The following is a 16,160-nucleotide window of genomic DNA, read 5'->3' on the forward strand; positions in this document are numbered from 1 at the left end:
GGTGCACTCCATTCCCTCATCGATGTCATTAATAAAGATGTTAAAGAGCACCGGTCCCAAGACAGACCCTTGAGGGACGCCGCTCGTTACCGGCCTCCACCTGGACATAGAGCCATTGACCACCACCCTCTGTCTGTGGCCTTTCAACCAATTGCTTATCCATCTAGTTGTCCACCCATCAAATCCACCTCTCTCCAATTTGGAGATGAGGATGTGATGGGGGACCATGTCAAAGGCCTTGCTCAGGTCCAGGTAAATGACATCGGTCGCCTTCCCTTCATCCACCAACGCCGTCACTCCATCATAGAAGGCCACAAGATTCTGGGCAGCCTGTTCCAGCACCTCACCACTCTCTTGGTAAAGAAGATATCCAACCTAAATCTTCCCTCCTTCATCTTAAAACCATTTTCTCTTGTCCTGCTTGTAGTGCTTCCCTTTCCATAGATGTTACAGTCTATTATTTCCAAGGACACTACTCTCAGATTTCCTTATTTCCTGTTCTACTTGGGGGAGATTTAAATCACACAATGGCAGCCAGGTTTCCTTTTAATTTGCATGGCTGACTAACTGTTAACTAACTGTTGTTCGTGCCAACTGCAAGTTGCTTGGCTGATATGCAAAACCTATCAGCAAACATGTGAAATCACAACACGATCACCAAGAAGACTTGCCCAATAAAAAACAGCTGAATGGAACAATATTTACATACTGAATATTTTGATGCTTGAGTTACAAACATGAATGGCTATTGCAGACTGCAATTTAGGCACATTCTTGGCCTTCCTGATGGCACTAATTTCTCATGCTACAGCACTGATAAGCATCACTGTCTAGAAATACCAGTTTTGTAAGCAAGTCAGTTGTTGCTTTTGAACGATGATCACACTTTGCTTATTCACAACGCTGTCATTCCTCGCTTGGATTACAGCAGTACCATATGTATGGATAAATGGTCTTCCGTATGTAGAGAATTTTGAGAAGCACATTATGCTGCAGCACATTTTACAAACACAGCTATTTGCAGGCTTATCAAACCAGTCTCTCCAGCATTCCACAGAATTTAAATGAAGTTCTTAATATCAGTCTTACCTTCAGAGAACATAATCTAGGGGGTAGCTAAGACTTCAAGATAAGAACTGTTTTTGTCAGTAACAGTCTTCACTATGGAGGCAAGCTAGTCTGCTCAGGAGATAACTTTCAGAGAGCTGACTGCAAACAGCAAAACAAACTCATTCTAAGACACAACAGATTTTACTGTTACTCAATTCCAACTGCAAAGCAGATATCTTTTATCTCGTCTCCTTTAACACAAATGGTTTTTTTCTTTCTTTAGATATCCATTTGTTTTTAATTAATAAGCCCCCAGAGCTATGAAAACATTTTTTTCCCACATACTTCTGTTCTTGGGAAGAGACGACAGCACAAAACCACAATGTATTCTAGCTGAGTAAACACCTACATGCTTTTCTAGCACCCTTATGGTTTGTAATACATATCACAATCCATTATCACATTTATTTAGTGTTGGTGGCTATGAAGAAATTCTTGACGCAAATACAGAGTCCAGACATGCTGCTTACATATCTGTGTATATGCATGCCTGCTAGTAATTCACACACATCAATAATTTGGTAAGAAGTAACACACTGCAAAGCTTTTGATACTCTGGTCACCCATTAGATACCTGAAATCCTTTTAGCATCAGTAGCCCAAGCCACACATGACAGACATACTACAGTTGATAAATACTACAGAGATGGGCTCCTGATTTCTGCCTCATAATCTGCTGGCAGTGCATACCAGAAGAGATGCTTTTAGCATGATGGAATAGGGTGTAGTCACTTCCCCCCCCCCAGTAGTGCTGATAAAAGCATCACTGAAACCGCCACTGATCTCAGCTGTTGCACTTGCAGGGGAGTAACAGACAACATTCCAATTCAAGCATAGAAAGGTTTTGTTAATAACTGTGCTTGGATTAACTCAGTTTTAAGGCTGTTTTCTCAAGGCCAGCAAAAGCACTACTTATACTGCAGCCCCAAAAGCTGTAGGACCAATTTATGCATTTATTTCAGAAGGCCATATTCTTTTATTAATGTTAGTGAATTTTGCTCACATCTGCTTTCCAACTTATCAAAACATTTGCAAGAATGACAGGCACAATACAGCAGTGATTCCAACTGCCTTTTGTTCACTGATTGTGCATACAAAACAACACGTCTATGGGTGTCCTAATGGGATCATTACAGAACTACAATCTTCGGTTCTCTTGAAACAGAAGAGTTTACAAGTGCCACAGAGAACTTTTTCATAAGGCTTATCACTGTAATCTTTTTTCCCATTCTTTAAACAACTGTTTGGTAAGGATTGTTGATGGGGCTGTACAATAGCGTTCTTGTGACTTGCAGCTGTGTTTTTTGAATGAATATTTGTCTTGGATTCTCTGTGGAATCTCTCAGCAGCTTTTATTGATGTTTCTTGGTAAATGTTAAACACTACATCAATTCTTTGGCTTTCTGCACCATCACGTACCGCTGATAACCAGCTACATGTTCACTTTATTTATTCTTTGGATCACACTCATTCCACTAGTGACAGATGGCCTACTATGGTTTTAGTAAGTTTGCATTCCACACAACCCCTCCATTAAAGTTTCCTACTTAGTTTCTCAAAGCGTTCTACCCGCTATTTTCAGTGCGTCATAAATAAGACATACTGAGCATGTCAACTTGGGACAACTTTTCTGGGGGGTTAAATCTTCGTCTGTTTTGAGTATTACCATCATTTAGAGATCTTCGCATTTACTGCTCTTCTTTTTATGACTGAAAACATTCTGACCTTCTCTCTGGGAGTCCATTCATGAATTTCCACATGAAAGAAGCAGTCTCTAGATGAAGACTTTTAAAATAATTGCAGGTCTACTCTCCTACTTCATGTACTTCTAGGAGGACATCAATACAGTCTGGCAGCTGGCTGATAAAAGTGTCAAGATCTATCGGTCATTATTGATTGGCTTTGTCTTAAGAATTTCAAGCAAGGTTTCAATACCTGGCCTCATTACAGTTCGATTATATGTACTTGTTCAGATAACCACTAAGTTATAATCTCCATTGTGCATGAGTTAACCTGGAGATCTTCAGCTGCTTCCTGTCAGCTACTTTGTACTAATATCTTGATGATCAACAACAAGGCAACATTTAGCTTCAAGTTAAAAATCCCTTTGAATTAAACTGATCTGAAAATAAGCATTAGACCTCAGGAGTCTGAGTGGGCTTCTGTGATTGAACCAATGGAAAGAAGGCAAGGTCTCACTTCCCTCCTGCTCTGCATTTCCTGTCCCCTCTGCCTTATACATTTCTCATTTAAGTCATTTCACCTTTGAATCACAGAATCAAATTAGTTGGAAGAGACTTGCAAAGGTCATCTAGTCCAACTCCACTGCAACAAACAGGGACATCTACAGCTCAATAAGGTGCTCAAAACCTTTTCCAGCCTGACCTTGAGTGTCTCCAAGAACAGGGCATCCACCACAACTTGGGCCAACCTGTTCATAAAAACCTGTCCTTATATTTGAAGGGAGTACCTGCTTGTCTTTCAGAAATGGCTCATTACAAGGTCAGAAAAACACAGCTGGTAAAGGATGTAGCAGTAGGTACTGACAGTAGAAAAGAGGGAGGAGGACAACAGCTATTGGAGCAGCTACATCAGAGCAGATCAGCTAGATGTGAAATAACCTTGAAAGCACATTGTTACAAGGCAGTCTGACTGTGCTGCTCTTCCCACAGCTGCACACTTCTAACTTCTCCCTTATTTTGGCTCTAGCAGCTGCGATGATGGGATCAGCTCGGTTGCCAACCAACAACTTGCTTCTCATTTCTGCATGCAGGGCGCTTCTCAGGCTGATCTGACTCACCCTTTGGTTGCATGATTACTGGAACTGATTCAAGGGAGGCAATGGAAATAGGTACCCAAAGACAGAGAGGTCAGATGCATTTCTACACTAGAGATCAGTCTCTGATTAGTTTAAGCCAACCACAAGGCTGATGCAGTTACCAGAAGGCACAGCCTTGCCTCCCTGGGGAAAATAACCCTTTCAGCCCGTTCCACTTCATCCCTCACACAGAGGAGGACATTGACCTGCTTCACAACAACGTGGTTTACGTGACAACCCGTTTTTCCAGTTAACTAACGCTCAGCGGGGCCAACTCCCCAGCCTGGCACCTTAGGCACAGCCTGCCTTTATAGAACCATAGAATCGGGACAGCGGTGGGTCGACTGGAAACATCCACCTACGGCTGCGCGTTGATATTTATTCCCTTTTCACCGCTCCAACACAGGCAGCTCCTACACAAACCCCCTGTACTCCCCCTTCTCGCCGCCGCCATCTTGAGCGCCCCTTCACGGAGCGCCCCCTCCCCCTTCCCGCCAGCCCCGCCCCTCCCCGCCCAGTCCCGCCCAGGCACAGGCCGCCCGGCGCATGCGCGGAGGCGCAGTAAACAGCGGCGGCCGCTCCTCCCCCTTACGCCGTTTGCGTGGCCGGCTCCGCGCAGCGCCGAGCGAGCGCCGGCGGCGGCGGCGTTTGCGCAGTGGAGCTACATCCGGGCACTGGGGCAGGATGAATGCTCCTTTCCAAGATGGCGGCGGAGGGAGGAGGGAAGGAGATGAACGAGATTAAGACCCAGTTCACCACCCGGGAGGGGCTGTACAAGCTGCTGAGCCACTCGGAGTACAGCCGGCCGAACCGGGTGCCCTTCAACTCGCAGGGCTCCAACCCGGTCCGCGTTTCCTTCGTCAACGTCAACGACCAGAGCGGCAACGGGGACCGGCTCTGCTTCAATGTGGGCCGGGAGCTCTACTTCTACATCTACAAGGGGGTCCGCAAGGTACCGGGGCTCGCCCGCCGCGCTGTGGGGCTCAGGGGCCTCCGCGCCGCCCACCCGCCCGCTGTGGGGCCGCCCGCCGAGGGGCCGCGGGGCCGCGTCGTGGGCGGGGGGCGGCGGGACCGCGGGGTGACGGCGGCACGGCCCGGCACGGCGCTGCACGCTCAGCCGCTGGGGCAGGGGGAGCGTAGGGCCGGGCAGGAGGCTGGAGCCCGCTGCTTACCGGGGGGTATGGCACGTTCCGTGTCGCACCCGTAGGTGCGTGGGGAGGTGGGGAGGGGTGGGATCGCTTGGGCCTTGCTCGCTGTGCAGGAATGGGGGCAGGGTTTCCGACAGCGAGGGAACTGCGAGCCTCCTTCACTTGCTGCTTCAGGTCGGAGGTTGCTGGGAGCTAATGCCCGCCGTGATTACGGCGGTGTCAAATCCCCGCGGTTAGGGCAGAGAAAGGCTGCCGAGCTTCGGGCGGAGGGCTGCAGGATTTGCTGTCATATTAGGCCTGTCTCATACCTTTGAAGTGCAGGCTGATTTCAGGGTTGTTCTTAAATGGGAGCAGTCTAGAGAGCTGAGTTTTAAATGTCAGGTAATTAACGCAGAGAAAGTTGTTTTTACGGAAGACGCTCATTGGTGCGACTTGAGATAGACTCTTTAATGGTTAACGTTTGATGAGGGACTTATAGTTTATGCGTTTGATGTTTCAGGTCATCGTGTTTATGAATAAATCCTTTCTACTAGTTGTTTCTTAGGGTCGTTGTCTTTATGGCATTTAGAAGAGCATTTGGAACTTGTCATACAGTATGAACGTGTGTCATTCAATATATGAAAACACAGATGTAATGATTGTTAGGCTTCTGATTTATGTTTCAAGAAATGGGTGTTTGTTATCTCGTATACTTGAAACTTAGCTCCCTTAAGGTGAGTCCTTTCAAGCCTCCCTGCCTTTAGTCCAACATACAACATGGACTAAGTAGGTGGAGGGCTGGTGATGCACCCTGGACTGTGCAGGAAGCCTGTAGGTGAGGCTACATAACAGAGTCTGCAGGCTGCTAAGCAAACACCCAAATCACTGCTCCTCTGCAAAATAGAAGCATCTACAGGAGAATTAAATCTACCTCATTATCTGCTTACTGTGACTTGACAGATCTGATATGTTCTGTATAATGGTCTGGGTCTCGGTTTTGCACTGTAGTGAGTTCTCTTAACCTAGTTGTCTTAAGTAACACTTAGTCAATATTTCTTGAAGCGTGTCATGAGATATCAAACGTTTTCTAAGCATTTGCTGTCTTTACTGTTTACAAGATATTGTGACAATATCTCTGCAAATCAAGTATTTAAACTATTGTCATGTTTGTGTTCTTATATCCTGAGCTTGTGTTTTTCCATACAAAGTAACCGCGGAGTTCTCTTGCGTGTTACAGAACAGGCCTTTACGTAGTGTGGCAATGGTAGGTGTGATTCTTGCATATTGTCTTAATCATCTCTTGCCACGCTTAAAATAAAGAGAATTGAAATCTGAAGCTTGGGACTGCACTGGAAATAGGGGACTGAGTAACTTTTCAAATTGTAGAATTGATTTTGAGATTAATGTTTCAATATATTTTTTTCTGGCTGCTAAAAGCTGCTTTTGTGCTACACAGTAATGGAGAAAATGTTAGTTTGTCAGATTGTGAACGTAAGAGCTTTGTGATATACCTGTTATAGCATTGCATGTTATTTTCCTCATAGTAATATAAAATTATATATATATATATATATATAATATATAAAATGTATGCATTGTTCAGAATTCATTTCACTCAGCTCTTAAAATGCCGACAAATGAAAATATACTTAAATCTTTTTCTGTAATGTGCTAAATTCTGTAAAAATTAATCTAGAGAAATAGCTGGAATAAGCTAAGGAAAGTGCTTAAAATCAGACTAGAAAAGGTGGGCTGTCTTTAACTTGTAATGGTTGTTTCTTTGGAATTTATTTTGAAACTATTCATTTGAAAGATGCTTTTGTCTATGTGCAGAGTTGAGAGAAGAAGGGGCTGACACTTTCAACTGATGATTGGAGTTTTGTAATGTAAAAGGTTACCTATTTTCTGGCTATAGTTGCAGGAAGGAGCAACTGTTACCTACATTGATAGTATGTAAGTCCATCTTAAACTGGACGAACTATGCATGTCTTCCTTTGCTTGGCAGTGGAGCCAGGGGAGGGACTTGCTCCTCTGAAGACCAAAACATTTGTGACCCTCTGCATAATACAAATGTTAACAACTTCTCTTTTAAGTTATTTCACCGTTACTGAGGTGTCTCTTTAAAATGCTCCGTAATAACTTTCAGAGTATAATTTTCATGTTGGTGAAGCTGTTAAGATAGTAGAGTACAAGTTGAAGTTAGTGCTGTGTTATGTATCAGGTAGCTAAGACTGTGTCTTTTATTTTACTTTTCCAGAGCAAGAACAGGAGCAAACTTTAAGTGTTATATTTTTAATAAAATGAGTGAACGAATCACCAGGACTTTGAAGGAGGAGTGTCTGTCTGATGCTGAGATAATTCTTGTATCACTCACCTATTGCAGATCAGTACATGGCAAGCAGGAATCAAACTGGAGCCATGAATGACACTTAATATTAATATTAAGTGAAAAGTACCACTTTTGTAAGGACATTTCTTTAAATCAGCGATGTTAAGTTTCCTTCTTTTAGCTTCCATTAAATCCTAAACATGTTGCATCTGCTACATTTGTGAATCATCTTTTAAAGTACACTGCTAACATATGTGTTCTGTTTAGGAAATACAAACTATAGAATGTAAAATCTTTTCAAGATATTTGTTTAAGCTTGTTTTATTTTCTAAGAAACCTGCTTGAAGTACAGGATGGTTGTGTTGGGATTGGAGTACTGATAAATAATGGTAATAGGAATAACGGTAAGGGAGTTTTGGGGAGCATTTCAAGATGTCTTTAGAGATTTTCTTACCAGAAAGAATTGCCATGACCATGAAACATATCACCATACTGCCATGTATCCAGTGGCAATGAAAGCATATCAGTTGTGAACCACTGTTTTGGGTTTCTTCTTGTCTGTTATTTTGTTTGTGTTTTAGGGTAACGAAAACTTGATCAGTTCTCCTTCTGTTGATACAGTAGTGCAGGCTTCCAGAAAACTATTGATTTTTGGTTTGTATCCACTGAAAAAGGAAGTGAATGTATAGTTTAGAAAGGAAAAATTGAACTGCGATTGAATGGGAGGTAACCACTTTGCTTTACTTATCTAAGTATATAATTATTCTCAACTATGCTGAGTGTCAGTAACCCTTGTCTTTCAGTCCTCCTTAACTTTGGTGTTAAGGCGAGATGTGATTTCCTGTTAGACTGAAGGGTTGAATTTTTGTGAACTCAACTGATGTAGTAACAGCTGGAAATGATGGTAGAGCAGTGAAGTATCTTTCTGATGTGCTCCCTGAATCCTTGCTAGCTTTGCTTATGCTCAGCCTCAGTTAGAGCTAGTTTAGCTTGTCAAAGATTAGCTTGCTAAACTGGTAGTTCAATACATGTGCTTTCTCTGGGTAGATTTTATTTTGGATTGGTGAGTTGAACCATTTCACCTTGGGTTTAGTTATGAGCAAGCACAGTGAGAGCAAAGAAGGGGATAAAGTGAAAGGAACAAAGCTGCCTCCTGGCCTGTTGGGTTGGATCTGTTGCCTGATGGTCTCACCTGAGCAATGCCTTTACTGCTTTTTTAAGTCAGATTGAGAATTATTTGTTCTTTAGAGATTGTTGACTTAATCTTAACTGAGTGTTGAAGATGTTAGAGGAGGCTTTTTCTGTTGAAGTATAAGGTGATCATTCAGAAATGATTTATCAAACCATGATGCATTGGTGCTTTGGGTTGCCTTTTTCTGCAGCACACATCAGGAATGAGGGCTGCTGCCTATGTCTTGCTTATGGGACAGTCTTGAGGTACTTCAGTCTGGTTTGTGTTTGGTTTTGCAAAATGATTTATTAGTGGATTCATTAAACTTGAGAAGGAGCATGCTATTTCATCTTATTTCTTGTCATAGGAATGACTGACAAGTCAAGGCTTTCTAGATTGCTGTTGACATTTAACTACCCAATCTGTTTCCCTTTTTACTAGGAAATTAGTGCATTTTCCCTTTCCCCCCACCACTATAATTAGTGTATTCACTCTGTTTATTATAAAGGCTTCTGGGCAAGTCAGCATGCAGCTGAGGCTTCAATACAATCATATGAAGGTGCATATTAGCAACAGCATGGCACTGTATACAGTCTTGGGTTTTACCACACGTGTTGGGTTGTTGCTGAATTTGAATGTCATTCAGCTTATTATATTAATATTTCTTTGTTAACATGTGGCAGGCTACCCCAACAGTGGGATATTATTCATTTTGAACTTCTTTCTTGCCAAAAGAGACCGTCTTCAGTTGCATTTTTTTTCCTGCAGCTACCTAAAGCAGCAGTCTGTCAATGGCTGCGTGATGTTAGAGTGTGTTATAATGGTATCGTAGTAAAGATAGGTAGGTGGGGAGCTCAGGCTGGAGAAGGCACGGAGGGTGGAATCTGTGTGCTTTCTTTTCAACCTTACATTGAACAATGGGCTTAGAAATAATTATGTTTGTACTAAGATGAAGGTAAGCTCAAATCTCAATTTCTTTCACAGCGTTCTGGTAATCCCTGGTTATCAGCAAAACTACTAATGACACATAGGATTCTTTCCTTTGCATTACTCTAAATTGCCTTCTTAAATATCTTTCTTTATTGGAATCTCTGTTGTCCAGCTGAAAAGTATTATCCTTGGTGATTACTTTTGTTCTATAGAGTGTTCATCTAGGATCTTGTCTTAATGATGGAATGATAAAGGGTGGCATTCGTCACCATGCTTAGTATATTGCTCTCTCTGGGAAGAGCAATGCTCGGTATCTCTAGGTTGGAAGCTGGAATCTGCAGAAACAGCACGTTTTCTCAAAATGTGGTGGGAAGGTGAGTTAATATTACTTTATATTGAGATATCACTAGGCTGTATCGGGCCTCCAAAAAGACGCACATTCCAACAGCATATCTGAGCTATAGAGATGTTGAGATTTGTGAAGATAATGCTAGAGACACTTGGCCCTGAAGCATAGTGAGCTGTACCTACATCTTTGTGACCAGTTTTAGGTAGTTTTAGAATAAGAATCCCACAGCCGTCATGCATCATTTATGCATAGTTTTCCTATTTGTTTCCTAATATCTAACAAAACTTTTTTTCTTGAGGGGAAGAAAGCTGATTGCTATTTTCTGCTGGGGTCATGAAGAACCACTGACTGCCTTTGGCAACAAATCCAGATCTCTCTTAACCTTTCTTCTCATGCTGTGGCTTCTAAGTGTTCGATTGCTCTTCTTTGTTAGCTTCAATTAGCTCGCATTACTTGCACTACCTCAAGGAGGTAGAAGGTATTGCTCCAGAAAAAGGGAGAATAATTTCCTGTGTCATTCTTCTGATGCTCTTGCTACTGTATTGAAGAAAGTTGAGATTCGTGAATTATTCTCATGGTATTGACTTGCTGGGATGGTTTATCCCTGTTTTCCTCCATGCTTTCTTTTAATTTGTCCCATAATGTTTTCACTGAATTCTGTTCTGCTAACTTTATTAAAAGGTGCTTTCATTTTCAGTTCTGTGCAGTGCACTGCAAATAACCCTTCTCATCTTGTTGTTATTCACAAGTTTGATGTGTTTTTTGTCCTTTAAATAAAAATCCTTAAAAGCCACAGCACATAGCTTGCTTGTGGGCGTCACATGAGCCTTAGCAGAAGTGTTCCTAATGTCAGGGCGTTGTGTTTGCTGCTGACCTTTTACTTATAGTCTGGTTATTTTTCTGTTTTGTTTTTGCTTTTCAGAATGCAATTAGATTGATTTGATGCTGACTTCTGGCAAATTTGCCATCTGTGGAATTCTCCCTTGATTATCTTTGTGCTTATAGATATTACTTTGGTTTTTTTCATACCAGGAAGAGGCTGCCTGCTCTAACTGTCACATTCCACTATGAAGTTTTTGGCTACTAGAAGAATTGCAGAAAAGAAATCAGAACTTTCCTCGAGGGTGTTTGATGTGATCCTGTAACTGGATAAACATTCCTGTGCTGTGAGGGCTTGTGTAGTCCACATCTATTCAGGTGTCATAGATGTGACACTATTAACCCTCTTATAAAGACATTACAGATCTGGTCGGATTTTATGGTTGTTTTCTTTGTGTGTCCCAAGAGATCTCTCAACTTCTTTCTGAGATTTTCTTCTTAGTATTGTAGGTAAGAGTTACATTCAAACTGGATTCTCCAGTCCTGTGGAGGTGTTGTGGCTGGATCACTAATTGGCGTCCTACAGATCTGTGCTTATGAAAGTATTTGAGAGACTTTTGGAAAACACAGGCTTTTAATGGCTAGGTAGACTCACTAGCTCAAGTGTTACGATGTAGCTGGATGTTTTCTTCCATAATTCTAGTTGGACCATGCTAAGGACTGCCAGGACTTGTTACAGACTGTTCTGGTGATTTGATTTCTTTAGTTGTTTTGGTTTTGTTTTTAAGAAATTTCTTTCAGTAACGCTTTGGAGGGAAATAGCAATGAGTTAGTGGTGGGTTACAGGGGTAGCAGGTAGTTTTAACAGGTTAACCCTGTCATGAGGCTTATATAGAACAATTAGGGCTGAATCAAGCGGAAACATGATGAATACATAGCTGTTTAGTAATTACCCTATTAAACATTTCTTACTGTGGAAGAGCATTTTTGCATTTGATGAAGCCTATAAGATGATGATTTTTTGGGTCTACTTCTGGTCTGTAGGTAGTAGCGTTAGTCTGGGGTGCTTTCTGCTTCTCTAATCCATGCGCAAGTCTATGCTTCCAGCCTGCACTGTAACTGTTTGACTTTAGTAAGGTGTATGTTGCAGCAAATCCTGGGGAGGATTGCTCTCTGAGGGCATAGGTTGTTCATCTCTTCCTGCCTGCGTGGTGGCAGTGTGTTAGTGTCAATGCTAGGCCATGCTGTTCATTGGTAGGCAGTGTTTTGTGGGCAGTAAAAAAGGTAGTGATATTTTTTTGCCACTGCAGGTAGAATTTGTTTGGTATTGCAAGTATATTTCTAGTACACTAAGTCAGAGGAATTTAGACTAATATCAAACCATTAACTGTGGTGCTTAATCTTTGCAGGCCGACAACACTTTAGTCATAATGCCTCACACACAAATAATGATCATTTGTAGTACAAACGTTTTTGCTTCCGTAGAGAGCTTTGTGGGCCAGCTTTGTCAGAATATTTACAAAAGAGTTGTGTTATGTTTAGATTGCAAGGAGTTTGCATTATGCTTTGACATCTGACAGTTAATAATTAAAATGAATATTGAAGATGCTTCAGACTCTATTTAAGCCTTGCCTAATCTTATCTCTGATTGGTGCACAAGCCATAATTGTTGTTTGACATTGTGAAAGCAAATTTAGTGCCCTAGATTGAAGTATTGTAGGTCTCTGACTAAAAGAAGCCATCTGAAATGCTTATTTTTGAGTGATGTGTATTCAGAGGTCACTTGCTGTCCAGTTGTCTTGACTGTGAGTTGACACATTTGGACACAGTGCTGTTTGAAAACAGGCAAGGAAAGCCAAGGATTTCAACCTAATAATGCCATTCTCCTTTGAGAAAACTCATGGAAACTAAACAGTAATAATAAATGTGCCATAATGTGAGTTGAAATAATAATATTTTGTTAATGTCCTCATAAATTGACAGTTTTTCCTTCCTTACCTCAATCTACTAGTAAGTACCAATGCGGATGCAATTCATCTTTTATCATCTACATTGCTCCTATTTCTTGCCTCCTGTAGTTTAAAATAAAGCAGCTGTTTTTTCTTGTTTCAGCTTCTGTTTAGCAGACTGCTGGTAGAAAATATAGCCCTGTAGTTTTTGTGGGCAGGACCACCAGGCACCGCAACTGAAGTCTTTCCAATGACAGGATTATAACTTGGAGTTGGAATTTTCTGTTGTGTTATTCAGGAAAGCTGTTCATAACGGAATAACAAATCTTTAAGTGATACCTTCTGCAAAATGATTTCAGTTCTGGTAGTACTGACTGTGATCAGTCTTTAATTTCAGAAGTTAATTGTGGAATTCTCAGGTGACTGCAGCAGTTGAAGTAGTAATACTTTTCTGTTGTGAACTCTGTGGGATTGGAAAGTGGTTGTACTAAACAGGTCCTTGTTTAATAATCCTAATCTATGCATACCTGGAGAATGCGAAATGTTGTATTAGAGTAACGGCTGGTCTGAGCAACAGCTCTAAAGTAAAGAAAGCCCTGGAGTAAGGAGGAGAAATTACATGAATGTTGGATGTTATGAGCAAAATATTGTCCTCAGTTTACTAGGAAAACAAAATGTAATTCCTGTTATTGGTGCTGGGAGTTTACATTTTGTTAGGAGAGAAAATTTTCATGGATTTCATGGGATTCCAGCTTATGACTTTAAAGCTCCCTCTTGACTAAAGGAAGAGGAAGCAGCGAAGAGAGTAGACTTGAGTGGATGTCAATATCTATTGAGGCTGTGTTTAAAAAGCCCAGGAATATTGTGAAATAAGCTATTGGAATGGCACCTTATGGACACTTTGGCCTGCACTGTCACAAGGATAACGATAAATATGAGTAACATGTCTTTTTAGACCTTTTTAATAGGAGTGTGGGCCAGAAGTCTTGAATATCTGGCTGTGTACACTAAGGTGTCACAATGGTCCATCTTGAAAGAGTAAGTTATGAGAGCAGGGATAGCTGCATGATTTGGCAATACAACTTTCATAGTTTGGTATTTCAAAAATGCTGTGTTTCTTACTTGTATTATAGATGCAGCTGTGTTAACCCAGGTGGGTGTTTGTTTTGTTTGCTTGCTTTTTCCCCTGAAGAAGACTCAGAAATACAGGGTGCTCTCAAGGAAGCTGTCCCGTGATGCTCATGTCAGCCTGACATGTGCCGTGGCTGCCTTTCTCACCTCGGCAGAGGATCTGTGTTCCCTTGTGCTGAATAACCTTTAGCGAACGCCTGCAAAGCTGTAATGTGCTGTTCCTCTAGATGAAGTTTGTGACCTTCTCACAGGGTTGACAGGAGAGACTCTACCAAAGAGTGAAGTTCTGTGTTTGATTGAAAGTGCAGTATTTGATCTGGGGTGGTTGGAAGGTATGAATGATTCTGAAAGCAGAAGCCCCTGGCATGTGTGTTATTCGTGTGCCCGTATCAGTGGGATGGATGGTTAAACAGCTGGGCTCTGTGTTGTCTGTTCAGCTCCATGGGCTGTGTTTAGGACCTTTGGCAAAAGGCTTGAGATGTGGATACTTGTGGCCTGCACAGCTGTGTGCAGGAAGATCAGTAAGTGACAAGTAGTAGGCAGATGGCTCCTTCTGTGCTTGAGGAGAAAATCAGCCATAGGAAAGAGACAGTGTTGTGTGTTCGCTTCGTAAATTAAGCACTTTAAGCCCTTTAATAGTAATTTTTAAAGAACACGATTAATACTTTTTTTTTCCTTTTCCATGTAATAGCTGTGCCACTGGAGTTGTCAGCTCTCGTTGTTACTTAGAGTATCTATAGTACCATGCATACTTTAAAATAGGAAAACTTATGCCCAGATCAGGAATTTGATGCCTTTTGCTCTCAAACTTCCTGATCAGGATTCTGGTTTGCAACCTAGATGATATCCCAGACTGTGTGTGATTATGGAAAATCTGAGTTCACAGCTGAGTATCTGTCAGGGATTTGGTCCTCAGTGTGTTTTCTAGTAGCCTGCTTCTTATTCTTGTTCAGCAGCGCTTTTTGCCTCATTGGCCTGGGTTGTTGAAATGTCTTCAGGCCCAGAAGGAAGATAAAGTACTGTAAATTAACGTCAGAACAAAGAGTTAAGGCAGATGTGTTATTTCATCTGCCTGTTACTAAATACAACCACAAAAAGTATAAACCAGTGGGCCTCATGCTGGATCGGAGCATAGGTTATATATTTAGTAGATACTTTATTCACATACCTTCTGCAGAGCTGTTCTGGGGCTGTAAGAACAACAGCGAGTTGCATCTTATTTTTAGTACAGAAGTAACTCTGCTTTGTTCTAGTAATATTTAGTTAACATGCTGCAATGTGAGGGAGTTGTTGGCTTAATAAAAATAGTGTACGAAAAATGTCTGGCATTCCTGTAGGGCTTGCAAAATCCAACAGTAGCCAGAAAGAGACATGGCTTTGACTTGTTGGACAGACGTTTCTGTGGTGTTTGACTCTTATTGAGCTTTGTAATGAAAAAAAAATAAATTGATTAACAATTAACTGCTACAGTGAAATAAGTTTCTATAGCAACATTGCAGCGCGGGCTACAATTATTCAGGCAGCTTTTCTGGAACAGATAAAAATTTTTCTTTCAAGCAGCGAATTTACGCTGCTGGACTAAAACACTGGTTTGTTATAGCAACGGATAATCCTGAGCTCTTCGGCTGCTGCTTTTTCTTTTTAAATCCTAAAGAAATAACTTGGCCTCTTCTGTGCTGAAAGAGAGGTGGGAAAAACACGAGAAGATAAATACTAGAGTGGTGAACTGGTTGGAAACAACTTAATACTGCTTGCCTGTGGGCTATTTAGTGTAACAGAGCTATAATGGATGTGTTGTTAAGCGGTTTGAATTTATACTTCCACCTGTTGACAAGTTTACATGAAATTGAGCTTGCTTTAATTTGATAAAAATGATCATGTAGCAGCTTGGAGCTTACAAGTAAATTGGCTAATAGTGCTTAGTGCTAATGAACTGAATGTTGGTATTGATTCTATAAATCAGTCAAATTCTTATTCGTTGGTTAGTTTGTCTTGTGCATGTTTAGAGTCTCTGCATGTTTTGTTTTAATACTTGTGAATGCCCTTGGAGAGAGGAGTTCTACTGCAGGCTGCACTGTTAAAACCAGAAAATAGAAGGGCTTTGTAAAGGGACAGCATTTTTGGCCACAAAACACACCTGTAAAGCCACCTTTTGGAAGTAACTTTTTTATTGCTGTGTTTTGGTCTTTTTAAAATCGGAAGAAATAGAATTTGCACAGCTGTGGTTTTGAAGCTGCTGTGGCTTTAGTCTTTCAGCAGGGAACTTAATCTTGTGTAACGTGTTTTAAGGATACTTGGGATGTCTGAGCACTCGAAGAAGGAAGAACCAAGAACAGAGGCAATATAAACTTAACACCAGTGGACAGTATTCATAGATATGAGCTGTTGAATGTGTGTGTTTGGTTTTTTCTGATAGCAGAACAACAT

General features: G+C 41.4%; 1 protein-coding gene across 8 annotated transcripts in view; it reads left to right on the forward strand.

Moving 5' to 3' along the window:
- WDR20 (WD repeat domain 20) overlaps nt 1-16,160 on the forward strand; it is a 62,014-nt gene that overhangs the window by 11,408 nt on the left and 34,446 nt on the right. For 5 of the 8 annotated variants that reach the window (XR_001555840.3, XM_015865441.3, XM_015865442.3 and 2 more), the window contains exon 1: nt 4,619-4,880. The exons of 1 other annotated variant lie outside the window; for it this stretch is intronic. Coding sequence is in view for 5 of the 7 variants with exons in the window: in XM_015865441.3 (XP_015720927.2) it covers nt 4,632-4,880 (249 nt within the window). In the remaining 2 variants the exon portion in view is untranslated. Of the gene's footprint in view, nt 1-4,597; nt 4,881-16,160 lie in introns of those variants that run through there. 2 more of the 8 variants (XR_014946793.1, XM_085549451.1) reach the window with 1 other exon arrangement.

This window comes from Coturnix japonica, chromosome 5 (assembly GCF_054131305.1).
Source record: "Coturnix japonica strain WE chromosome 5, WE-NBRP24, whole genome shotgun sequence".
In the NCBI taxonomy this organism is placed as follows: Eukaryota; Metazoa; Chordata; class Aves; order Galliformes; family Phasianidae; genus Coturnix; species Coturnix japonica.